Source organism: Astatotilapia calliptera, chromosome 13 (assembly GCF_900246225.1).
Source record: "Astatotilapia calliptera chromosome 13, fAstCal1.2, whole genome shotgun sequence".
NCBI classification, from domain to species: Eukaryota; Metazoa; Chordata; class Actinopteri; order Cichliformes; family Cichlidae; genus Astatotilapia; species Astatotilapia calliptera.
The window spans coordinates 29,119,892-29,147,574 of NC_039314.1; the positions used below are offsets into that span (position 1 = coordinate 29,119,892).

The 27,683-nt window shown below is 45.6% G+C and overlaps 1 protein-coding gene across 1 annotated transcript in view; it reads left to right on the plus strand.

Moving 5' to 3' along the window:
• The first annotated feature begins 754 nt into the window (after nt 1–754).
• slc30a6 (solute carrier family 30 member 6) overlaps nt 755–27,683 on the plus strand; it is a 69,357-nt gene continuing 42,428 nt past the window's right edge. The window contains exons 1-4 of the mRNA XM_026190990.1: nt 755–1,060; nt 4,324–4,370; nt 5,534–5,620; nt 14,219–14,303. Of these exons, the coding sequence (XP_026046775.1) occupies nt 763–1,060; nt 4,324–4,370; nt 5,534–5,620; nt 14,219–14,303 (517 nt within the window). The 5' untranslated portion in view covers nt 755–762. The remainder of the gene's footprint in view (nt 1,061–4,323; nt 4,371–5,533; nt 5,621–14,218; nt 14,304–27,683) is intronic.

Genomic DNA, 27,683 nt, shown 5'->3' on the forward strand with positions numbered 1-27,683 from the left:
TGGTATTTGAAACAGGTTTAAATTTTCTAATTGAATTCATCTAATTTAATACAATAAATGTAATGTCTGACATATTATATGTACATTAAATTACCAAAGTGTGATAGACAATGGTCTCATGAAGTATATTAGCTTGTTGTTTTTAACTAGCTAATCTTAAAATGACTGTCTCTCCGCCTCAGATATATCACATACCAATGTGAAATCAGTCAAAATAAGATGATAAAATGTTTCCAGCGGCTAATGTCTTGGTTGCTAGGTAAACTGGGCAGCGCATCGTGGGCTAAACTGTCCCATTTCACAACCTCTCTGGGAAGGCAGTCTTCAAACTCTTTGAAGACTGGGAACCCGACCGGCACCGAAATGTATGAAGGACCACACTGAGTTTGCTGTTTACTGTTAGCTTGTCACTTCCGCATCCGGTCCGTCAAGTTACTATGTCGCCAGATATATATATATATATATATATATATATATTTATTTATTTATTTATTTATTTATTTATTTTTTTAACCAAAAAATGTTGTATTTTGTGCACTTTTGCAGCGTGTTTCTATTTGCCTGTGTTTTCTTAAGTTGCTGTCCCTACCCTCACCTCTACACTCGAGCTTTTCCTTCGTCATGCTCCATTTGTAACATGTTTGATTTGGCGCAGGATGCCCTGTCTTTCAGTTTCTCGGGACTTGGAGCAAACACTAACAGTTTTTAAATTCTAATTTTTCAATTTTTCAATTATATGTAAAAAAAAAAGCCTTAGCCCAAATGGTCTTCCATAGATTGATCTGTAAACGTTCAGCGCTTCCGCTGATTGGTGGAGTGGCGCATGCGCGGCGCAACCAAAAGAAAGAACAGACTGATGGGAACAGGAAGTCCAAAATGGCGATGGACGGAATGATGTCCACGTCCTCGGGTCTATCTTATCACAATGCCGGGGACTTTTACCCGAGAAAGTTCGGCCCGAAGCCGGACGTGGTGCCGTCCGGGGTGACGGAGAGGAAGGTGGGGCCGCTGGATAAACCGGACATGGTGTCGGTGGATGTCCTCAACATCAAGGATTCAGGTTTGTTATGCTAGCAGGCTAACGGCTAACAACACGTATTCAATCAGCTGCTCCGGAGTTTACCGACTAGTTACCGGCTGAAACGACACTAGCACCGTGGCTAACGGCCGGTTTGAGTCAGTTAGACCTTTCGTCTTTTTTTGGTGAGGGCTGTATCCGGATAATCAGTTCGTAGAAAGCAGTTTAACGTTTAAACGGCGTATTTGCACTCCTCCACCATTCCTGTTTCCTCTCCTTTAATGGAAAAGGGTGAAGCAGGAGTCCTCCACCGGTGTTCCAGATCAACTGGCGTTTAGATCAACTGGCGTTGGTCGAACAGATGTGTGTCAGTCTTGCGTTTCAGGAGCTCCTACCGACAAACCAGCAAAAAAACGCCAAATGTGTCATCTGTGACACTTGTGAGGTTGTCTCAAACACACTCCGTCAGTCTTGATGCTGTTGAACAACAAAATGTTTAAAAATGTGGCGAGTTTACCTGGTGATATCCTCATGCGCGACGCGATCGCGAAAACAGCAAACAAGTAACACCACGCCGTTGTTGTTCACAGGACAGCAAGAGTAAACGATCGGGAGACCCTTGTCGTCGTTATCGTTCCACTCGCACGGTTTATTTCACCGAATTCAGCGTTTTTGCTCCACAACTAAAGCGAGCAGTTTGCTCTGTGCACCAACATGGAGTCGAGTCAACCAGCGCCACCTCTGGCCAAGTGCCACAGCCTACAGCCAGATCAACTGGTGACACACATCTGCAGCACGTTTGAATTCGTGTCATGCACATTTGTACCTTTCAATTGTGTCTGTTTGTGCGTCATGCAAATAAACCTTTGAAATGATATCATGTATTTATTATCAGCCTACATTTGTACAAAATGCCAAATGACATACACATAAGAATCACCATCCTGATATCAATACTTTTGCCCATACGAAAAATGTCGTGAACACACTAATATTTCACCAGTGTTGTAACATCACATGTCGTTAGCGTAGTCTGTCTGTGTCTTCCCTCTGCAAACAAACATGTTAGAGTTGGTTGTGATATACAGTCTGCATAAGTGTGGTCAATCTAATAAACATTTATAAGGAGATGGCAGTTACTGTGAATGTACAGCAGTTACACAGTGATTAGTAATAAACAGTCAGACAATGACCCTGACAATCTCATTCAATCTTGCAGATTGCACCTTCTGTGGAAAGTGGTACCACACGGTGTGTGTGGACTTCCCCTGTGCAGAAGGCGACTACAAATGTTGTGGGTGCTAAATAAACAGAAACAAATGATCCCTGTTGTCTTTGCTTACTGATTGTTTGTAGTGTTGACAATCCACATTGCTGGCATTGCATGTTTCAACATATTTGTGGGTAGATTTAGATGCACCACGTGTGAGTGCAGCCACTCAGCCTTTACTCAATGTGATCATAGCAGCAGGTGCAGATGTGTGTCACAAGTTAATCTAGTGGTAGGCTATGGTACTTGGCCACAGGTGGCAGCAGTGGACTGACCTGCATTGGGGACTGGTCCAGCTGCTATGTGGTAGTCAGTAGATGGGCTCCACATTGGGGATTATATGCAAGTTTTGGGGACTGTTTATTGCTGATCACTGTGTGACTGCTGTACATTCAGCGTAGCTGCCATCCCCTTACGGATCGTTATGGGATTGACCACACTTATGCAGACTGTATATCACATCCAACTCTGAAATGTGCGTTTGCAGAGGGGGGACACAGGCAGACTATGCTGGCGACATGTGAGTTACAACACTGGTGAAATATTGGTGTGTCATATATTTGTTCACGACATTTTTCTTATGGGCAAAAGTATTGATATCAGGATGGTGATTCTTATGTGTATGTCATTTGGCATTTTGTACAAATGTAGGCTGATAATAAATACATGATATCATTTCAAAGGTTTATTTGCATGACGCACAAACAGACACAATTGAAAGGTACAAATGTGCATGACACGAATTCAAACGTGCTGCAGATGTGTGTCACCAGTTGATCTGGCTGTAGGCTGTGGCACTTGGCCAGAGGTGGCGCTGGTTGACTCGACTCCATGTTGGTGCACAGAGCAAACTGCTCGCTTTAGTTGTGGAGCAAAAACGCTGAATTCGGTGAAATAAACCGTGCGAGTGGAACGATAACGACGACAAGGGTCTCCCGATCGTTTACTCTTGCTGTCCTGTGAACAACAACGGCGTGGTGTTACTTGTTTGCTGTTTTCGCGATCGCGTCGCGCATGAGGATATCACCAGGTAAACTCGCCACATTTTTAAACATTTTGTTGTTCAACAGCATCAAGACTGACGGAGTGTGTTTGAGACAACCTCACAAGTGTCACAGATGACACATTTGGCGTTTTTTTGCTGGTTTGTCGGTAGGAGCTCCTGAAACGCAAGACTGACACACATCTGTTCGACCAACGCCAGTTGATCTAAACGCCAGTTGATCTGGAACACCGGCTCCCGTGTTGCTGCTAAATAATCAGCCTAACGTGACTCTTTTGGTCCTTCTTGGTGGATCCAGCAACAACCAGCACAGCTGTAAAAGCGACAGGCTCACACTCCAGGGTTAGGGCCATCTTTCTGCTGGAGTCAGCAGAACCTGATGGTAACTGCTCCATTTCATCTTATTGTTAAAGAAAGACTCACTAATATCTGCTCGCTACACCTGTGAAGTATGTGTGCAGGTATTTTATAGGAAACTAGTTCCTTTTAGATGGAGAAGCTGGAGGAGACAGTGGATGGAAGAATCTTTTCATGTCCTGCTGTCTCGTGGTTGATGTGAGATCAGCTGAAACATGCTCAGTGTGTTAATATCGGTTTGGACCTCTTATGAATAATCAGATAAATCTTTAAAATTGTCAACCACTTGGATCAAAAACACCCTTTTGCCGAACAATGGAAGGGATCTGATCTGTGGAAAGCCCTGGTTAGATTGCTGACCTGACTGTCTCTTTGCTACAAGATGAAGGATCAGCACCTGCAGCAGGTGGAGAACTGGTTTATATGCAGCTCTGATGAGTTAACGGAGGCTGCAAAGCAGAAAAATGTGCTCCAGCTTTAAATGTAGTTCTTCTGAGAACTAGTGATGGTGCATGGCATCGAGGACCACATCAGCTGTGACCCAGTCAATCAAAAGCTGGAAACCTGGAAAACCTGAGACGGGACAAACGTTTCTGTCCTATAAGGCTGTAATCACACTTTTAAGTCCTTCTGTAGTTGTGCTGTAACACACTGACTGATTTTTGTCGTCCACAGACGTCCCGATGCACAGGAAGAAGCACGAGCACGACACCTACGTCCTGGTGAGTTTCCTCAGGTTTCACAGTCATAGTTTCTCTCTTATGTCTCCAATGGTCCACGTGGGCTCAAACACAGTCAAACTCCAAGGAGTGGAGGGTTGGCCACAGAGAGAGAGAGAAATCCTCTCCAGTGTGACATTGGAACAAAGGATTGTAGAAAGAAGGCAGGCAAAGCTTTAATTAAGGCTTTCATGTGTGATGCAAAACAGTCATTTGTCAGAAAAATGCAGATATTAAATATTTAAATGAACATACTCTTTGGGGTAAAGTTTCTGCAGTGTTGTTTTTCTGGGTTTCAGCTGTTTTTAAGCACACGCTTGGGTTTTACAGAGTTATTAGTCGTCATCTGACGACATCAAAAAGCTGAAAACTGTTAGACTCAATTTGGTATCACCTCAAAACATTTCTGTCTTCTTTAAAATCCGCAGAATTTTAGCTGAAACCCTGGTCTGATCGTTCTCAGTGCCTCTAATGTGAGTGCTGCTTTGGCCAGGCAGTCATCGTGTGCTGCTGTGACACTTTCCCTGCATGAATCTGTCAGCCCGTCTCTGCACATTTCCCTGGAAAAGGTCTCCAAGCTTTGGAAAATGTAAAGGAGGGCGTCTGAACTTTGAACTGTATTTTCAGGCGTTTTGCTGCTTTCCTGCTGATAAAGAGCTCATGGCTGATTCATACTGCACCAAAGTGACCGATAAACAATTAAATGTTAGAATTAACATTTTACAGAAAGACATTTTTCCATTTTCTACAGCAAATCTGTGTCTCATGAAGAAAAGCTGAGATGTGTGATTTTTGTTTTATTAACATGTAGCAGGGATTTTAAATGTGTAATTAAACTTGTTTACACTGACAGAAGGCAAAGTTTCACTCGTCCAGCCCATGAAGATCAGAGTGGGCTTCGTGGATCTGACCCAGGATGGAAAACTGAGCCAACTTCACTGTGATTTATTTTCCTTCAGTGTTACAAACTTAGAATAAAGTTGTTCTTGAGGTTATCGGGAAGCTGAAATAAATGTGCTACAACACGCAACCACATGGTGGCGGTGTAGGTCAATGTTTGCCTGCCGCTCTTCTGGACCTGATCGTAGTTTAATTTCACTGACAGCCGGACCGAGGGCTTTTATTTTGCTTCTCATGGCTCTTCCTCGTGTGCTTTGAATTTTCAGGGGACTATTCACCCGTTCAGGAAGACGCACAGATCCATCTTTGGGAAGCTTCTGCAGGAGTTCAGGCTGGTGTCCTCAGACAGACGAGTAAGTGATGAAACATGTCGTGTCCTCTCCGGGCTTTGGTTGTTCGGCCTCCTCTCGTTTTCACTGAGCGGCGATCATCTGAAGGATCCTCACGTTATAATCCCGATAAGCTGGTTAGACGCTGTGTGTCATACGCCGAGCCCAGCCCAAACACCTCCTGTAATCCTGTTTTCCTGAAAGGTCACCGTGTTCCAGCAGGGATGAAACCCTCAGAGGAAAACACTGTCATTCGTGAGCTGATTTCACGTTCTTTAGCTCGTTAAAGGTCCTCGGAGCGCCGGCAGAGCCTCCGCTCATCTGCTTCCTGCTGTCATCTGTTTTGCTGCTGCTTTTTGGTTAAAGTTTAGAATATTCCCTCTGATTGGAAGATTAAACCGAGCAGAATTTAGGATTTTAGTAGCAAACCTTTCCCTTAAACTTTGATGAGTCAACCTGTGACTCTGTGCAGTTTCAAAATCACCAAAATCTGTTCAGAAACCAGCTTTTATTATTTGTTCCACACTAGATGAGCCGTGGCAGGTACAAACAGCCCTGTGGTGAGCTCTGCATGATTAACAGCTCAGAATAATTTTTCTTATACGGCACCCTCAGTTCATCCAGTGTGAAACAAGCTGCTTTAGCTCCTCCTTCCTCCAAAGACTTTCTTCTGATTGGCTGCTTTTGGAAAAATAAGGTTTGAAAAGCAGGTGGGTGGGGCTTCGGCACATGAGTCTCTCTCTCTGACATCATAAAGACCTGTAGATTAAAAAAAAAGACTGAAAGTTGTTTTATATGAACATGCAGCGCTGGGTGTTTTAACTGCAATGGTAAAAACTCACTGGGAATACCACACACACCTTATCGCAGATCAGGCTTACTTTGAGTGTAAGGTTTCATTTCTATGAACATATGAACACACAGAAGCGAGATTTTTGGCAGTGAAACCTTTGAGTTTGTGTTTGTGCTCCGTCTGAGTGATATTTACTTCAGCTGTGGCTGATGTAGGTGAACAGTCTGTGTGAAAAAGAGGGAGATCCATGTGGACTTCCCAAAGTCTGCATGTATGTGCTGAATTGAGTGAAGAGGTCATCAGATTAAAGGATGTGTGGATATATTATGTGTTTTTAATTTAAAGTCTCCTGTGTCACTCCTACTCGCCCTCGAATGACCAAATCACAGGCTGTAAAAGCAAATGGCACGCACTCACCAGGATCACCCACACCAGGAGGCGGCTAGTCTCTGTGGGTGATCGTCGTCAGCCTGTCACTTCATTTGGTCGATGTCCACGCTCGGTCTGGATCCAGATAATCCTTTAACATCAAACTCCAGGCCTTTAAAACAACCCTCCATCAACCCCGTGAGGTTTCCACCACCTCTGACTTATTAGCGGCGTTTCCAGCAGAGATCGCTGCTCGGTGACCAAATCTGGGCACATTTAACTCTGAAGTTTCCTTTCAGTTCTGCTTGAAACGGGAGGTGCTGTGGAGCTAAAAGAATAAAAGATGAAGTGAATAAACAGTCATTAGAACTCGTGCGGTTTAAAAGCCAGAGAATAAAAAGGGAAAGAAAGACTGAGCAGAAATGGGAACACGCTTTTATCACGCTCAGGTTTGGGTTTCTTTCTCTGGGTCTACCCCGAGGTTTCCTCCCAGCTGGATGTCCTCAGAAAACCTCCAAAGGGAGGCGCTCTGGATGCATCCAAAGCAGACGCCTGAGCAGCCTCAGCTGGCTCGCTTTCAACACGAAGGAGCAACGGATCTATTTTTAACTCCTCCGCTTATCTCTAAGGCCAGGCTGGGCTCGTAGGTGAGCATTTAGCGTCCGGGCCTGTATCATCATCACGACCTGAAAACTTGGATCGGGGTCAACCGATTCCCAAAGCTGCAGTATCGGAGGAGAACGGGAAAAAGTTGGATCAGTCCATCACAAAATGTGAAAACATCTCCAGCTGTAACAAGCAGAATAATCCCAGTGTATAAAACAAACAAACAAACAAAAAACAAAACGGTGACATGGAATAAATATACTGAGTGTCCTTTGGTTAACTCTCCTTCCTCACTTAACTCTCACTGAAACCCAGCTGTCCTCGCTCAGAGCTCAGATCGTCTGAAAGTTCCTAAATCTGAGCAGCTTGAATTAAATGCTGGTAGGAGCTGTGTAGTGCAAATGTTAGTGCTTCAGACATCGCACACGAGGCTTGTGTTCATGCCTGGTTTTCCTGCTTCTGGCTCCTGCTGCAGCCTCCGGTTCAGCCGCCTGCTGTAGGCGTCTCGTCAGCATCTCTCGCCCTTCCTGCAACACGACTTTAAATCCCAGGGAGGGTTCTTCTTCTGCGATTTCCCCCTGTACACATAAATTAAATATTCAACAACAACATAAAAACAAGGAGCAGAAGCAGAGTTTGTACTGATTCCTGCTTATAAATAAAAATACAATTACAGTGCATTAAAAAATAAGGTAGAGCCAAAACAAAACAGGCACAGATGTGGAGCTAAAAATGTTTCAGAACAGGACAAAAAAAAGCAAAAACACTGAAGGCATGGTAATGAATGTGAAAGGATTAAATGTGTGTGTGTGTGTGTGTGTGTGTGTGTTATTGTGCTATAATCCACTTTGGTGATGCACTAGCAGGGGGTCCAGCCTCCCCGTAGAGCCCGGGATTGGATTACGCAGTGTCGTACACGGCTTAGCGACCAAACGCGATTCAAAGCAGCAAAAGTTGAGACGTGCTTCCTCAGCGCCTCGCCTCCAGTCTCCGCTTACATCTCCTGTTTGTGCAATAAAGCTCGTCAACATCTGATTTGAGGTTTTATCAGCACGATGCAGATATTTTTACTGATCGCTGAAATCTGCAGGTTTCATGCCATAAATGCTGACATTAGGTCTGTGAAACGAAGTCGGCGTCAGACTCTCGCTGCCTAAATGTGCCTCAAAATGAACACGCGTCCTGCGCCAGCTGGCGGATGGCCTTTGTTTCCTAATGTCAGCCAAGCGGTCACATAAAGGTGGTTACCAACTGGAAAAGTCAGCACGGGCTCTCCCAGTCTGACTACGAGTTCGTGTGAAAGAGGCACAAACGGCGAGCTGTGTGTGATGATGGAAAAAGAGTAGTATGTAGACCAGGGGTGGACCTCTCCAGGCCTGAAGGGCCAGTGTCCTGCAGGTTTTAGATCTCACCCTGGTTCAACACACCTATATCAAATGATTAGTTCATTACCAGGCCTCTGGAGAACTTCAAGACATGTTGAGGAGGTCATTTAGCCATTTGAATCAGCTGTGTTGGATCAAGGACACAACTGCGAGTGGCTGCTTTGATGTCTTTTCGGTTGGTGGTGCACCTCTTGGTTGAAGACGCGAGTGTACGATCGTGTCACCTTTGACCAGCGTGTTAATGACACATCCATTCAGAAGCTCACAGATTCAGATTTTTATAGACCGACATGCTGCAGATGTTCAAAAAGATGAAACATTCTGTTAAAAATAAAAACGCTTTTTAATGGCTTTGCTTCTAGTTTCGAATCTTCCTTTCATATGTGTGGTGGATCGTCTGAGTGGCGACACCTGTTGCTCAGGAGAATACTGCAGCAGCTACCTGCGGCTTCACGGTCTACAGAAACGGATGTGACTGTGTGATTATGTTACTGTCAGACTTCCAGCTGTATGTTCTGCTCGCAGCCATTTCTTTTAGTTCCTGACATCAGACAAACTGAGCGTTAAAAACGGCCCCATTCAGCGATCAGTGCGGCTCTCCTCCCAGCTGTTACGTTAAAACAAGGATTTACAAGGAGCAGAACTTAAAGGAGTGCTGCCTGAAGGATTTCTAAAACGATGGAGGAAAATCAGCAGCACTGAAGTCAGGCTAGTTCAAATGTAGTGGCAGTTGGCCAGAGAGATGGTGCAGTCCTGATCAAAAGTTTAAAACCACTTTAAAAATGACAACAACAAAAAAAAAAAATTATATTTTGCATTTTTGGATCTCAACAAGGTTCCAAGTAGAGCTTCAACATGCAACAAGAAGAAATGTGAGTGAGACAGAAACTTTTTTCAAGCAATTTATTGAAAACAACACTTAAATCGAAACAGGTGATCAAAGGTTTAGGACCACGTGTCTTTAAATCGGTGCAAAAATGTGGATTCATTGTCATGTTCTGTCAGGTAGTCCTGATGGCAAAGGTAAACCAACCCTGAACGTGGTCGTGTTGCATAAACAGGGACGCAGTGAGACGGTCATTTGGAATTTCTTAAAGGATCCTGAGGGTTATGGAACAAAAGAATCAAGTGGAAGACCCCAAAAAATGTCACCAGCACTGAGCCGGAGGATCTGATTGGCTGTCTTTTGAGACACCGGACGATCCTCGACCCAAACTAAGGCCGTTACTGGTGCCGACTGCAGCCCCATAACCGTCGGACGGCATCTGAGACTGAAGGGCTTCAAAACCAAAAAAAAATTCTTCAGAACTTCGTCAAGACAAACGACATCACGTGGCAGGAAGAAAACACTGAAAACGAACCAAAAGTCAGCTGAGGGGGGTTGGGCCAATCCCAGCTGACACAGGGCGGGACAGGGGCGGGTACACCTGGACAGGTCGCTGGTCCATCACAGGTCTAACAAAGAGAGATGGACAACCAGTCACATTCACACCTACAGACAATTTAGAATCACAAGTTTAGCTGAACGTGCATGTGTTCAGACCGAATTCAAACCCTGGACTGTCTGTTGCACCGGCGCTAACCACTGGACCACTGTGCCACACAGACCTGCTGGAGAGACTGAGAATGACGCTGATGAGATCCTCCTCCAACACAGGAGGAGACTTTAGACCTGGGAAGAAGAAGTGGAAGCTTCTTGCAGTTCTCCCTCAGCACAGGGTTGGGGAGCTGCATCGACGTTTTGAAAGCAAAACGTCCCGACGAAGCTGAACGGGGACATCGGGAAGGACACGACTGCAGGGCGGCAGGGAGAGGCTGGCAGGCTTCAAACGAGCGGGAAAACTCGTCTGCAGCCGCCGCCGCTTCATTATGTAAGTGGGTTTATTTTGAGAGGAGAACACTGCCACCCTGGAGACAGCGAGGCCTGTCGGCGCGGTCTGAGCGCCACACCGAGGTCATCGGAGGTCACTCCTTGTGTTTTAATTGCCACCTAAAGCGAGCCTCGGTGGGTTTCGCCACACACAAAAAAATATCCCACAATCCCGCTCTGCACAAAGTCTCGAGACTGGTGTGAGTCACACCTCTGCTCGCCACGATGACACACATGTGCCTGGCGCTGCGTGGTGATGCCGTGATGCGCCTGGCATCAGCAGCGACTCGGGATTTTAATACAGTACCTGGTGACTGACCCTCTGTCACTCCAGTGTCACATGTAGCCTCAATATGCTGGCACGCCGTCACGCTGCCGCCGGACGGCCGGGCGAGGCCGCTGACAGACAAACGGGGGCAGCAGAGCGTCGCAATGTGGCCGCTGTGCGCGCTCCCCTGGGCGCTCTGCATACGTGGAGGGAAGCGAAGGTGGGGGGGGTGTTTTGGCTCGAGTGCTGTCTCTGTGTTTGCACACACTCTCTGTCTCTCTCACACACACACACACACACACACACACACACACACACACACACACACACACACACACACACACACACACACACACACACACACACTGAAGGTCTCCCATGCCTGTCGCTGGCTAGTGCTGTCACCAGACGCCCCAACGCTGTCATAACACAGCACACCACAGTAATTGTAGATTTCACAGCACTCGGCGCTCCCCACCACGGCATATGACTCCAACACGAAGTGACAGGCCAGGACACAAACACACAGTCGCTCGCCCGCCTCGCTCCATTTCTCGTTTCTCTCCCCTCTGACACACACAGGCGTGCACGCACACACACAGGCGTGCACGCACACACACAGGCGTGCACGCACACACACGTGCACACGCAGCCTGGACTCAAGGTTTTTTCTCTTCATTGAAAATTCTGCTGATTGCACATCCAGGCTGAGGGAACAGGCTGTACTCACAGTAAAAACACTCAACGTTTACCTGCGGACTCTGTTGGAGTTGTGTCACCTTTGTGTGTTTGCCCATAAAACCCACAGAGATTTAAATGCGCCTTATGTGCTTTTTAAAAAAATGCGTTTTATTAAGGTTAAGATTGAGATCTTTTACTTGTCATTGTAGGAAGACGCAGTTAAATTTCTTTTGTTGTTGAGCTTTATGCAGACAACAGGAATGCGTCTCTTGCCTCTTCTTATTTGTGCGAGCTTCACCCTCACGTGCCGTCGAGTTCTCTTATAATAATGATGGATTGCATTTATATAGCTCTTTTCGAGACCCTCAAAGCGCTTCACAATTCCACTATTCATTCATTCTCACATTCACACACTGGTGGAGGCAGCTACAGTTGTAGCCACAGCTGCCCTGGGGCAGACTGACAGAAGCGAGGCTGCCATATCGCACCAGCGGCCCCTCTGGCCATCACCAGTAGGGTGAAGTGTCTTGCACAACGACCGACACAACGACCGAGGCCGTCCGAGCCGGGGCTCGAACCGGCGACCTTCCGATTACAAGACGAACACCCAACTCTTGAGCCACGATCGCCCCATGATCAGCTTAGATCAGCTAACCAGGCTTTTGTTTTTGTACAGCACTTTGGTCAGCTGTTCTGTTGTTAAAAGTGAAATCTTCTCGATTCAGTTTTATTTATACAGCGCCAAATCACAACAGTCGCCTCAAGGTGCTTTATACTGTAAGCTAGACCATACAGAGAAAATGTATATGACCCCTATGTGCAAGCATTTTGGCGACTGTGGGAAGGAAAAACTCCCTTTTAACAGGAAGAATCCTCCAGCAGAACCAGGCTCAGGGAGGGGCGGGGCCATCTGCTGTGATTGGTTGGGGTAAGAGAAGGAAGACATTGGTTTAATAGCAGGATTTTCTTTGAGTCAAGTTGGATGTTCCCTTAAAAAATCACAAAGGTTTCCTGTTGGGAATAACATCCAGTAATCACTAATGTCGCCTCGTTACTGGTTACCAACACAAACCACACATGAGGACAGAAGCTAACACTGGTGTAGCTTTCTCAGGTAAAGTTGAGCCACCATGACATATGGAGTTCCACAAGGGCCTGCTTTAGGGCCTATTTTATGTCTTTATAAATGCTGCGTATGGGTCTGCTGGTGCGTATCATTAAGTGCTAAGAAGCACAGCACTGTGTAAAAGTCTTGAGCCAGGCCTTCTTTATGTGTTGCTGCAGTAATAGATGCAGTAATTTATTGAAACATGCAAACATACATGGAAATACTGACAGCCGCCCTTTCACGAGACATTTCTGAGGAGGCTTCAGTCAACGGTAGACGATCAGCTGAAGGTCCAGGTCATCTCTGATCTGTTGTAAATAAAAAGGAGAAGAAGAAATTCTTCCTTTATGCTCCATATGCCAAGTTTTCAGCAAATTTTTTTCACCTTGGTGCAAAAATACTATTTTATGTCAGATTTTGGCATTTTTCATAGATTCTACTAAAGAAATGGAAACACCTGCTGGTAACAGGTGCTCAGTTGTGTGTAGACATAACACTGATTCATGCTTTGAGTTTGAAGCTATTTCTGCTTGAATGAGTCGTAGGTGGTTTAACAAACATGAAACTGCGGTGAAAATGATCAAGTACATGGACTGCACTGAAAATGAGTGAAAAAGCCGCCAATGTCCAGAGAACAACTTAAAAATACCTTCAGATAATCTGGAGAACTATTTCTCAAGACCTGTTTAAGAATTACAAGACAGCCTGGCTCCTCGAGGCAAAATCTAAAGAAATGAGGCGTGGCTCAGCGCTGTATACGCTTGGTGTTCTGCTTCGTTTATTTCTCTGTTTGGAATAAGAGGCTCGGCCCTGCAGATGTTCCTGACGGGCAGAGCTGCTCTTTGTCATCACCGAGCCCGTTTCCTGCTCTCGTGCTCTGAATGTGACCTTCCTCTGGGCTTGTGTTTCTGATTCAGACCTCAGCGAGCCTCGTTCACTCAGAGCGTTTACTTAAATCTCACCGAGCTCAGAGTGGCGGGACTGCAGGTGGGAAACTCACCCTCTCCGTCCGAGAGCCAAAACCAGCAGCTCCCAATCCGATTGGAGCTCTGATTGCCTGTTAGAGGAGAGCTGTCTGTGGTGAGTGGTTGAGACGTGATTAAGCCTCAAAAAATGTATTAAAAAAAACCTCTTGTGTCACTCTGAGTTTTGTTTGGTTTACTGAGTGTCAGCTGATCAAAGCCTGACTCTGATCAGCTGACGTTGCTCCTTGCTCGCCGGATGTAAAGATGTCTGAGGAGCGCTGGTGTTCCTGCTCGCTTATGAACCTTTTTGTTATTATTGCATGTTCGAAAAAGATTTGCCTCACGTGTGCAAATATGGTTAACCACACTGATCCATCCCAGTCGGTAAAAAGCTTCAAAACAGCTTCAAAACATTTCTTCAGCACTATGAGTGAAGTAAAGTCCCTCGTGCCTCTCGTCGATGTGATGCTGATTAAAGGACTGCTTGTTGGTATGACGGGGCCTCAGCGGGGCCTCGACCCGGAGCTTGAGCCGCCGCTCTCTGACGGCTTTCTTGTTTGTTTGTTGTCGTTTGCAGTCGTGGAGGATCCTGCTGTTCGGGGTGCTCAACCTGCTGTGCACCGGCTGTCTGCTGATGTGGTGCAGCTCCACCAACAGCATGGGTGAGCACACACACACACACACACTCTCTCTCGGAGTCTCGGATGTTAACCGGCAGAGATACCTGTCGACACACCGTAAACACAGATTGACACACAGACACACACACACACAAACACAGGCAGGATCGTCTCGCCGCAGGGGGTCAGGCTGATCCCGATGCTGCTGTGTGCGTGTGTCTGAGGCGGCGGCGGCGGGGAGGTCACCTCAGTCAAAATATTGCACTTTAAAGGGCACGTTGAAGAAACAGAGTCCTTCACAGCGTCTGCTTTCGCCCTCCGGTGCTACAACACAGAGAACACATCTGTCATATTGACAGGCGCGCTTTATTTTTTCCTCTCCAAACTCAGCAGCACAGCAGAGCCGTTCCACCTCATAGCTCTGCTCGCTGTATATGAAAGAGACAGGTTTAAATCAGTCTCAGAGCTGTGCAGATGGGAAGGAGACGTCTGCTCACAGGTCGGTGGATTCATAGATCGGTGGGAATGATGCCGAGGAGAGAAACATTTCCAAAAGCCTGAAATATCGGTTGTCGCAGCTTAAACTCGTGTGAGTGTTACGAGCTCAGGTTTGATTATTTAGTGTTTGTGCTGATGCTCCGTCTGCCTCCAGCCGCAGGGTGAGGCGGCGTGTTTATGGTCAGCGAGGCCTGTGTATGCCCACCAACATTAAATCCTCTCAGGGATCCATCGCTCTGAAAAACGCTGCCATGAAAAGAACAACATGCAACTTTATCCCCTGCTCTGCCTGCAAATACTGCGGCATCAGACACACGCACACACTGAGACACGCACACACACGGGGTGGTGGCGTCGGGTGTCGCACAGACAGGAAGCAGAGAACAGAGGTATCGAACAAACAGGGGAAGGCGACACCGCTGTCGATACTCGGCCCCGAGGAGAACAACGGGCGCAGACAGCGGGCCGGTCTCAACGCTGTCAGACAGTCCTCTGCACCGAGGAAGTCTCCTCCGACCTCAGCAGCAAACACAACTTTAACCCAGGTTACGAGGAAGTACGACACGTGCTTGTGTTTATGGATGCACCCTTTGAGAAAAAGACAGCGACGCTCACGCTGTGGCGTCTGGTACATTCGTGTTTGTTGGGCGACGTTTGTGCAGCTCATGATTCCAGTCCAGGCTCCGCCCCTTTTTCTGGCATGTAAAGACACACTCCCTAATTGTATTTAGACTGATACTGCTTACATTTAACTAAAACTGATCTAAACACAGAAACTAAGGCTACGTCCACACGTGCACGGGTATTTTTGAAAACGGAGATTTTCCGTTTTCGTTTTAAAAAATTATCCCGTCCACACGTAAATGCAAAAACGAAGTTTTCGGAAATCTCCACCCTGGCCGGAGTTTTTAGAAGAATTGCTTCTCTGAACTTTTCAGATGGAGCCACTGGAAAATCCTTCCTCCTAAAAACTCTGTTATCTGAGAGAATATGTTCTTCCTCATTCTTTCATCATCATGAGTGCAGGGGAGGGTGGAGCGGGTGGAGATGATGTTGAGCGATGATTTGAGACAGGAAGGTTTAAAGATTTCATATTGTTGTCTTTCATTTTCAGCTCATTGAGCAATTTTGTTTCATTTTTGTCAAACTATTCCGATTTATTTATGTCAATTAGTTATCAGCTGTGTGTGTGTGTGTGTGTGTGTGTGTGTGTGTGTGTGTGTGTGTGTGTGTGTGTGTGTGTGTGTGTGTGTGTGTGTCAGATCCAATGAGATCTCCTCCTGTCCTTAGCTGTTGGCTAATGACCCTGATGATGTGGAACGTTCACTGTTTATCTTCCACCTCATTAGTTTGAGGCCAATACACACACACACGCACACACACACACACACGCACACACACACACACACGCACGCACACACACACACACACACGCAAACACACGCACACACACACACACACACACACACACACACACACGTATGAGGCGTGGATGCACAGACCCTCACAGGTTCACACCTACACACTTATTTTTTAAAATTTTTGATTTCATGTGTGCAAAAAAAGATTTGCTGTGATTTTCAGAACTGGACACAGAGCTGTGATGCTGCAGTGATGTTGCTGTGCAGCATCACAGCAGCATCACAGGAGCCGACCAGCTCAGTTAAATCATGCCAACATTCTCAATGATGTCATGCTTGGAGACAAATCTAATGCCTCATTTACAGGCGACTTATTGGACATTTTTATGTAGTTTAACTTGCAGGCTAATTTGTTCGTACTTCACTGCAGCTGCTGGTGTTTTCTGGTGCCTTTGAAATAAAATGTGTACATCCAGCACCTGTGGTGCAGAGGCAGCCTTCATTTAAATGAAGCATAAGCCACATATATGTGACTCCCCCCACGCACGCAGACGTGTCCCCGCTGACCTCCCTTTGCAGACACTCTTTAGCTCATGACTAATGGCTTAGCTGACGTTTAAATACACACCATAGATTTACAGCCATCAGAGGATGGCATGTTCTCTACAGTCAGTTTCCTGAACTTTTACCCTAATCTCAGCCTAATCTTACTTTATCCCAACCTAACAACACATCTACGCAAAAAAGGAAGAAATGAGGGTGGTTCAGGCCTTTTGCACAGCACTTGTATCCAGATGAAGGCATGTCAGGGTGGTCTGCATAACTGTAAGAAGCAGCAATGACGTCACTGCAGACAGAAGGAACCTGGTTTAAATGTTGGAGAGGAGCAGGTATTTAAAGCTAAATCAGAGGGAAACGTTACAGGTGGCGTTTCATTTGTTACCTTATTGTCATTGTGAAAGCAAAAAGAAAGCCAGTGCTAACCTCACGTTGTGTGTAACTGCGACACAGAGAGACTATAAAGTGATCCTACAAATGATAAAATATACATCAAATAAACCAAATTAATGAAAAAATATATTTGAAGACATAAAAACACAGTCTGTAGTTACCTGTAAACACGTGCCTGTCTTGAATAAATGAAACTTCAGTCTTACATCACGAGCGAGCCGACTGAGATTGTCTAATATGATGAATCTGATTATTTATTAGCTGAAATCTGGACAAAGCAACGATGTGAATGTTCAGGTTAACGCAGGCTCCGTCAACGATGCCTAAAAAGGTAAGTTCATAGGTTTAAAAACGGTTCAATGCAAACAACTACAGGCATCAACGGCGTTGGACGAAACCATCACTATGACACAGAAGAAGTCGAACCACGCTGCACCATTGTAATCAGGCAAGGCAAGTTTATTTGTATAGCACAATTCAACAACAAGGTGATTCAAAGTGCTTTACAGAGACATTAGAAACAAAAACAAGTAAAAAGCATAATTTAAAATTGATTAAAACAATCAAACAAACAAACTAACTAATTAACAAACAAACAAAACAGTATATAAAATCAAAACAGATAAAATCAGAACAGTAGATAAAATCAGTAGTTAAAATGTTAGTTTTGAAATTTAAGCTTAAAAGTGTGGATTTGGTGCTTTATTCAAATGCAGCTGAGAACAGGTGAGTCTTCAACCTGGATTTAAATAAACTGAGTGTTTCAGCTAATCTGAGGCTTTCTGGGAGTTTGTTCCAGATATAAGGAGCATAAAAGCTGAATGCAGCTTCTCCGTGTCTGGTTCTGACTCTGGGAACTGATAAAAGACCGGATCCAGATGACCTGAGGGATCTGGAAGGTTCATACTGGGTCAGGAGGTCACTGATGTATTTTGGTCCTAAACCATTCAGAGCTTTATAGGCCAGCATCAGAACTTTAAAGTCTATCCTCTGACGGACAGGCAGCCAGTGTAAAGCCCTCAGAGCTGGACTGATGTGGTCCACTTTTTTGGTCTTAGTGAGGACTCGAGCAGCAGAGTTCTGAATGAGCTGTAGTTGTCTGACTGATTTTTTAGGTAGACCTGTAAAGATGCTGTTACAGTAATCAAGCCTACTAAAGATGAATGCATGGACTAGTTTTTCCAGGTCCTGTTGAGACATCAGATCTTTTATCCTTGAAATATTTTTGAGGTGATAGTAAGCTGACTTTGTTATTGTCTTAATGTGTTTTTCTAAGTTTAGGTCTGCATCCATCACTACACCCAAATTTCTCGCCTGGTTTGTGGTTTTTAGATGTATAGATTGAAGTTCTCTGGTGACCTGTAATTGTTTTTCTTTGGCGCCAAAGACTATTACTTCAGTTTTGTTTTTGTTTAGCTGGAGAAAATTGTGGCACAACCAGTCATTAATTTCCTCGATGCATTTACCAAGAGCCTGTACAGGGCCTCGGTCTCCTGGTGACATTGTGATATATATTTGTGTGTCATCTGCATAGCTGTGGTAGTTTATTTTGTTGTTCTTTATAATCTGTGCCAGTGGGAGCATGTAGATGTTAAACAGAAGGGGTCCCAAGATGGAACCTTGGGGAACTCCACATGTGATACTTGTCTGCTCAGATGTGAAGTTACCTATTGATACAAAGTATTTCCTGTTTTCTAAGTATGTTTTGAACCAGTTTAGTACAGTTCCTGAAAGACCTGCCCAGTTCTCCAGTCGTTTGAGTAATATGTTGTGGTCAACTGTATCAAATGCTGCACTGAGATCCAGCAAAACTAGGACTGACATTTTTCCACTGTCTGTATTCAGACATATGTCATTAAACACTTTGGTCAGAGCGGTTTCAGTGCTGTGGTTCTGTCTAAAACCTGACTGGAAGGCATCGTAGCAATTATTCTGTTTTAAGAAGTAACTGAGCTGTTGGGAAACTGCTTTTTCAATGATCTTACTTAAAAATGGGAGATTTGAGATCGGCCTGTAGTTGTTCATTTGTGTCTTGTCAAGATTGTCCTTTTCAGTATAGGTTTAATTACAGCAGTTTTTAGTGATTCTGGAAACACACCTGATAATAAAGAAAAGTTGACGATCTGTAACAGGTCTGACTCTAAAGTCTTTGAGACCTTTTTGAAAAAACTTGTTGGCAGGACATCTAAACAGCAGGAGGAGGAGTTCAGCTGACCTAAGATGTCCTCCAGGTCTTTGCTGTTAATAGGGTGAAACTGTTTCATGGTGTTTAAACAGTTTTTTGGTGGACACAGTACATATCCTGGATCTGCTGTTGATGTACCAATTGCTTGTCTAATCTTTTGGATTTTGTCTGTGAAGAATTTGGCAAAGTCATTGCAGGCCATGGTCGAATGAAGTTCAGCTGCCACTGGCACAGGAGGGTTTGTTAGCCTGTCAACTGTAGAAAATAAGACCCGAGCATTATGGCTGTTTTTAGTGATGATGTCAGAGAAGTAGGACCTCCTTGCACTCCTCAGTTGTAAATTATAATTGTGAAGTTTCTCTTTATAAATGTCATAATGAACCTGGAGGTTTGTTTTTCTCCATCTGCGCTCAGCTTTCCTACACTCTCTTTTTTCATTTTTCACCAGTGTGGAGTTTCTCCATGGAGACTTTTTCCTTCCAGAGATAACCTTCACCTTAATGGGAGCAATAGTGTCCATTACATTTAACATTTTTGCATTGAAGCTATTGACGAGCTCATTGACTGAACCTCTGGACAGGTCAGGTGTTAATGGGAAGACCTGGTTAAAAATTGCACTACTGTGTTCAGTTATACACCGTTTTGTGATCACTGCTGTTGATATATTTATGTGGGCTGAGATTTTACTTTCAAAGAAAACACAGTAATGATCAGACAGGCCCACATCAGTACCATTTTATACCACAAGGTGGCGCAGTGCTGTAATCTTTATATCAGTGTTAATGAGGAAGTTGTTCTTTACAGCTCTGTGGGACATGTGGGCTTATATAAAAGTGAAAAAGCGAAACCTGCGGCACACGAAACATGTCACCACGCTGGTGAAACTCTGCCCCCTGCTGGTGAAAGTTTTAGTCGAGCACTGCAGAGGGAAACTACAAAAAGCTCTTTAAATGTGAGAGCTCAGACTGTGTGTGTCTGTGTGTGTGTGCGTGTGCACACGCTGTTTAAGCAGCCAGTGTTGCTGAAACTTAATCTGATGATGATTCTTCAGATCTGTGTGTGTGTGTGTGTGTGTGTGTGTGTGTGTGTGTGTGTGTGTCCATATCAAATTGTGCAGTGGACCACTGGATCGTTTTTCAGCTTTCTACAAAATGAAGACATCAGCTTTTTGTCTCTCTCTCTCTCACTCTCTCTCACACACACACACACACACACACACACACACACACACACACCCCTCTGTTTCCCTGACAAACACACACCTCTCAGCACTTACCTGAACTCACCTCCTTCTCTCTCCTGTCTGTCTCAACCCCCTGACCCCACCCTCCTCCCAGCTCATGGCTGCTCCATCTTTCAGAGGCTCTTCATGTTTTCCTCCTCCTTTCACAGAGTTGGACCTAATTGCATGTTGCATGTGTTTGCTTCGAGGCTTCCAGACTGAATAAACTTTATTCCCTGCAGCAGCTCCTGGGTGGGACGAGCCTCTCGTCTCTTAATTCAGTTCTTTGACCTTTATTTATTTATTTCAGAGCACAGATGTCATGTGTCATATGTCATCCTCGGCCTCTCCAGGCTTTCATCAGCACGACTTTGAGCTCTGTTTTTGCTTTGTTTTTTGTGCGCTGATCATTTGATGGCACCGGTCGAGTGGACCCAGAAATGGTTTCTGATGGCAGACCATACTTGTGGATTTATTTAAAATAACTGCTGTCTTTAAAAGCGTTAGGGTGGTGGTGGTTCGTACCCTGCCTGAGATCTTCACCCGTACAGTCAGTGCAGATGTGCAGGTTGGATCCTGTGTGGCGGCTGAGCAGCTGAATATTTCACTGAATTAACATTTCTAAAATCATACAACCCACATTAATGCCCAGGTTCAATATATAGTTTAAATATTTTGATTGTGTGTGTGTGTGTGTGTGTGTGTGTGTGTGTGTGTGTGTGTGTGTGTGTGTGTGTGTGTGTGTGTGTGTGTGTGTGTGTGTCTCCAGCTGTTTTTCGGCCCAGAGCAGCTCAGACAATCCAGGTCAAGTGTCTTCAACAGACGAATAAACACACGTCCTGCTCCTCCGTCCTCGGGAGAGTTGAAGACTGAGCCTGTGTGTGTGTGTGTGTTTGACTTTCTCACATTAAGACAATGAAAGGATAGGTGTGCGATTTCAGAATAGAAGACCTGCCCTCTGTGGGGGGTTTTGTGATGTGCAGATCTTAGTTTGATTTTGTTAGTCGTGTTTCAGTCTGAGACAGATGATAAAAAGAATCTGATGTTTCCTGGAGTTTTGTTTTAAATTCGAGTAGAAAAGACGGTTTTCATGCACTGACTTTAGAAGTTGGAATATTTCAGTCGTATTTTCGGCTGTTGCAGTGTTTGTGTGCATATCCATGAGTTTGTTTGTTTCTCATCCCGACACGGTTGAGTGCACACATGTGATCTCTGTGTGTGTGTGTGTGTGTGTGTGTGTGTGTGTGTGTGTGTGTGTGTGTGTGTGTGTGTGTGTGTGTGTGTGCTGTCCCCAGGCCCTCAGTGTTCCTGTGTGTCAGAACACAGCTGGTGAAGCAGTTCGTCCCACGGGGCCTTCAGTACAGCCAACACACACACATTTGCTGTAGCTGTGTGTGTGTGTGTGTGTGTGTGTGTGTGTGAGAGAGAGGGATCCACTCCTCTTGCTCCCCAAACAGCCACCACATGTGCTCCTGGCTCTTCCTATGACTCGATCTCCTAAACACACTGATGTCTGTGAATGTGCTCCCAGGGGTCCCACCTTTAAAGGCACAGCCTGCTGCAAACTGCAGTCACTTCATTCTAACGACGGCTTGTTTTGGTTCAGACTGCAGGAATTTTAAGCAGGACCGGAGTGATTCGACTGTATGTGCTCCATGCCCGCCTTAACGTGTGGGCCGGCCTGAACCAAACATGGAGGATTAATGTGCCGTCGCCTGTTTTGAGCAGCCGTCCGTCCCACACGGTTGGAGACAAACTTAGAGGAAATCAGCAAACAGAACCAACATGCAGGGTAACAACGCTCGCTTCTGTTCCTGAGACATGAAGCTCTTTATTGAGACTACCACAGATCCCACCATACCAGAGCTCCACCGGTCATTAATAAACAGATTTTGGAGAAAACGGATTTGGTTGCAGTTTTCTGTCCTGAAAGTTCCACGTGAGTGTTTGCAGGACTTTGTGGAATCACGAGGACTCAGAAATACTGGAAAATGATTGAAAAGCACAAAAATTCAGCCTTTTTTCATTTTGAATGAAGGTCAGGTTTTGTGTGCATTTAATAAGCCTATCACAGTGTCTCGGGGGGGGGGTTTACCTGATCTGTCATGAAGATGGTCCTTTGGCTCTGAAATTCCTCCTAAATGCAGATCCAAGTCAGCAGAGGCAGCCTTAACACAGCCCTGCTGCTTATCTTCATCATGTTTTATTGATTATCCTCATCAGCAGTGCCCGAGGAGGGGGCTGCGGGGTCGGGGGGGGGGGGGGGGGGGGGGGGGGCTGTGTGGTTTAACATATCACAGCCAGCTGCCTCTGAACTCCCACGTGGAGACACGAGTCTGACTGAGAGCGGCGTCGCTCTGGTTTCATATCGACGAAGATCTGCCGAAGATGTCGAGGGCGTGTCTGTGTTTCTGTTTGACCAATTAAATAATTAAAATATGATCGTATGGACACGATGGTTCCCAGTCTTATTCATTTGATTGATTTCCAGCTTATTTCCTCACATTAAGCTGATGAAGACTGTGTGTGTGTGTGTGTGTGTGTGTGTGTGTGTGTGTGTGTGTGTGTGTGTGTGTGTGTGTGTGTGTGTGTGTGTGTGTGTGTGTGTGTGTGTGTGTGTGTATTGATCAGCACGTGTGTATTGAGTGTTTGCATGCTGATATTATAGGCAGTGTTGTGATCATGCGTTTGTGTGTGTGTGTGTGTGTGTGTGTTGCCTTCTCCAGTTTAAAGTTTCCTCCTCAGTGGTCAGCAGTGCACCTCCTCCTCCTCCCGTGTCCCGGCCGTCTCCTCTTCCTCCTCCTCATATTCTTCCTCGTCCCCGAGGATCCTCCTCCTCACCGCAGCAGTTGAGGCGTTCGATAGAAGCTTTTAGTTTACATCTGCACCACATAAGAGCTGAACTGACACCACGACCACTGTGTGTGTGTGTGTGTGTGTGTGTGTGTGTGTGTGTGTGTGTGTGTGTGTGTGTGTGTGTCAGTTTACTGGTTGCCGGAACCAATGACACTAAGCTGCTATTTTCTGTGGTTAGCACATCCAGATCCCGATTTTGTGTGTGTGTGTGTGTGTGTGTATTCATATCTTTGTGGGGACCAAAAATTGAAAGTTTACTTATGGGGACCAGGCTTTTGGTTCCCATAAGTTTGAGACTCAAAATGTGGTTTTAGTGTCTAACTGTTGCCCCAAACAGAAAGCGGTGAGGTGGAAGTTGTGCTGCATTTTTAATGATTAATCTGACCAATAACATGGCTGCTGTGAGGTCACTGTACTAACTCAGCTCCAGTTTTCTTGGTATTTAAATCGTTTTTCATGTCGCATTAATTAGTGCAGATCAGTGTGGATGCTGTTGCTAACTGGGCATAGAAGCTTTAGCTTATTGGCTAAAGCTCCGCCCTTTCATCCATATCAAAACAACATGGCGGCATCTAAAATGCTGACGTTGACGCGTCGAAGTTCAGAACGAATGGGTGATGCTCTCACTGCAGTTCTGCCATCTTTGTGCCTGCTGCTGGTCGGGTTGCTGTTGAGGCGGTCCTTGCTATGATGCAGCTGGTGATGGCAGTCCTAACCAGCTGTCCTGTGCTCTGCCTGTTTGCTCTGCAGGCCGGCTCATTGGGCTGGTTGGTCTAGCTTCTCTCTGATAGGTTTCTTCCAGTGTCACAGTCTCAGGCTCCAGCTGCTGATGGAAGTCCTTCTGGCCTGGAGGTGGTGAGAGGTGGAAGGCCACGCTAACCAGACCCTGCAGCAGGTGGAGAGCTGGTTCAATGCCCCAAACACCACCAGCTGCAGTCCAAGACCGTGAAGCAGGAGTCCATCATGAGGACGTGATGGTTATGGGAGGGGCAGCTGGTTTAGATGCACTCGTACTTAGAAAATGGGCCACACGAATTCTGAATCTGCAACCTGTGAAGGTGCAGCGTCCGTCTGCCAGTGTGCGCTTATAGTTTTAATTCTGATTCCTGTGTGTGTGTGTGTGTGTGTGTGTGTGTGTTTGGGCTTCTCCTCTGCAGACACCATTAAATATTCATCATGCTGCTCGTATTTCTCCTCTCTCATCTGTCCGTCCACTCCCGGCTGCTTTCCTTCTTCCTTCTGTTTTAAATCCTCACACTTTGTTTCTTCTAAAACATCAAAGAAGGAAAGCAAACCCAGGAAAGACGTGGAACCAAGAGAACAGAAGAGTTGAGCCAAAAAAATAAAGAGAGACGAGTGGTTGTGACAGATTTGCTGCCCTCCCCTCCATCGATCATTCCTGAAAACAAACACAGGGATCTTAATCCTCTCGTTCTGTTCTGAGTATTGAGTTCAGGTCCTCTGGGGCCTTTATGTCTCTACATGTTCTAATATACATGTATGTGTGTGTGTTTTCTTGTTTTGTAGCTCAGCGTAATGTTCTCCATCTGTTCCTTTTAGTATGAGTGTGTGTTACAGATGAATAATGTCCTGTCTGCTGTGTTTGCAGCTCTGGTATCACATCCACACGTCCTCTGGGTGTCAGTGTTTGTAAGCAGGAGGCTGGGACAGGAATTCAACTGGCTTCTGTGTGTGTGTGTGTGTGTGTGTGTGTGTGTGTGTGTGTGTGTGTGTGTGTGTGTGTGTGTGTGTGCGCTGCAGTGTACATGTAAACCTATCTGAGCACAGCAAGGGGAAATTTCAGCCCACGTATTGATTTGCTGCGGCCTGTTTCAGGGTCACTGTGATGTCAGCGTTTGTATTATTATTGCTTTTATTGTCTGCAGCTCTTAATTCAACACAGTGACATCAACGCTCATTGATCCCCATGGAGAGATGAGCTGCTGCATATCAAAATAAAGTCAGCAAAAGGACCTTCTGAAAATTATTTTATATTACTGTAAGTCAACCAAATCAGTTTACCCCCAGAGTCACAGTGTGAACACAAGTTCCTGCGTCTGTGACCAGCTTTGAGCATCAGAATCATACCAAAAGTTTCTGATACTGGAGAAAACGTCAAAAATTGTATTCTGGGTAAACTTTAAAGGCTCATATCAGATGTGGGACAGGTGAAATCTAAGAGAACCACAGGCTCAGGCGTGGAGGTGCCACTTCACACTTGATTTGAAGCTTTAACAGTCTGATGTGGAGGTCGCTGCTTTCTGAATCAAACGACCACCAAACCCAGCACAGTCCGCTCCGTGGCTGCAGCTGCTGTCCATGAAAGTTATGAACAGAATCGGTGAAAGGCGATGCGCCCCACGTAGCGTCGCCTTTTTGTGGGGCTGTTCACTAACAGAAACTGGCACCCGCACACTTGTTTGCTAGCACGGGACCAGAAACTCAACAGAGGAGTGTTGACTGAGGTCAGAGGTCAAATTTAGTGCAGTAAAGTTGTTTATATGGTGATAAATCCCAGCAGCAGTCTCCTCGAGGCGTGTAAGGTAAAGACCCTACGATGAGCCAGCACAGTAACAGCGGGGAGGAAAAGCCCCTAAATCAGGGCCCAGTGTCTCAGTTCTGATACCTCTGGACTGGTTTGGAGGCCGGCTTCCTGCTTTGCTGTTTTCTTTTTTGTTACTTAACGAAGCAAATTTGTCTGACTGGCTGTTGGAGCATGCCGGGGCCGCGATGAAGCAGGTGGATGGTGTCTAAGTACAACTGACATGAATGTATTTTAATTCACATTTTAATTAGATTATCAGTGTTATTGACGAGTTCTTACGTTAAGTCTGGAAAAAACTATTCCAGTCCCTCTGTGACAGCAGGACGTGATTAAAAGGCTGAACAGATGATAAATGTGGGTATTGATTTGGAGCACTGAGCAGTAATCTAACTGTAAATAATTTATTAATAGTTTATCAGAGCCACAGCTGTTAGCAATCAATCTGAAGGATGTAATCGGTATGTAAGAAGGGCTTCTTGTCTTTCCATGAACTGTTTACGACTTCATGCTCATCAAAGTTGAAATAAATGCTGTTGGTCGCACTGGCACCTGTACAGAGACTAGTCATACTTTATTCTCCACGAGGATCACGTGAATAGATTTTTCTTTTAGAATCCAAACCATTGTTATAAAACACTTTTCTTTGGTTCAATCTCCCTTTTCTTGTCTACTCTCGCCACATTTAGGGGTCGTCTCTCACTCTTTCTCACTCTTTCACTTTCCCTCTTTGCACCCGTCCGTCCACACGTCCATCATGCTGTCTATCCGCCTTCTCACCTCCCTCTCTCTGCCCGTCTTCCTGCCTCGATCCATCCATCTGTCTCCCTCCGCCTCCCTCTCCCAGCCTGTCGATCTGTCACTCAGCCCTCCCGCCCGTCTCCCTCTCTGTCCGTCTGCCTCTCTTTGGGTTTTTGCCGCGGGGCCTCTCTGTCAGGATTACAGGACGTCAGGTTGGCCAACATGAACGGCGGTGGTGGGGAAACAAAATGTTCCTCTCAGCACAAAGCCGCTCTAATCCGCTCTCCTCATCCCCCACAGCACAGCCTGATTACAGGAAGGCAAGCATTAGGACAGACAGACAGGCCGAAAGATCGACAGACGGACTGGCAGGGTTTAAGCCAGGCCGATATTTGTATCTGGCTGGTTAACAGACTGATTACTTTGTTGGCCGACTGCCTAATTGGTCTACTAACTGGCTAACTGCCGCTTCAGCTTACCTGGCTGGAAACGAGCCAGGTAATTAGTCTGGGTGATTAACTCGGTGAAAGCCTGGCTGACTGTCTGCCCGCGTGATTTACTGACTTGTTAACTCAGTGACTGATTTAGTGGCTAGCAGTCAAGCCTGGTAGTAAACAATCTGTATAAACCGACCCGTTTCATTTGGACAGTCGTAAAACTCTCCGTGTGTTCCCCTGATCGCACCAGCAACCGCTGGATTACATGGAAGTTAATTTATGAACAGTAAACCTCACACTGTACAACTCAAGGATGAAATGCCAACAAAATGCCCCAAACTGGGTAAAAATATTAGATTTCACTAAGCCTAGGGATTATTTTAGCATCCCAAAATAATCTACAGTGGCTTGGAAGGGCCATAGACAGAACACCCAGTTGTCCCCAATGCATCCATCAGTGTATATGTGTGTTTGTGATAGACAACATGCTGCACTAATGGGCATGTTTTTGAGGTATCAGGTACCTTGAGTGGTCAGTAAGACCAGAATAAATGAACATGAAATATATTTACCATTTTTGACTCGATACTGTTAGAAAGCGAAGCTTTACCATCTCTGAGATCAAAGAA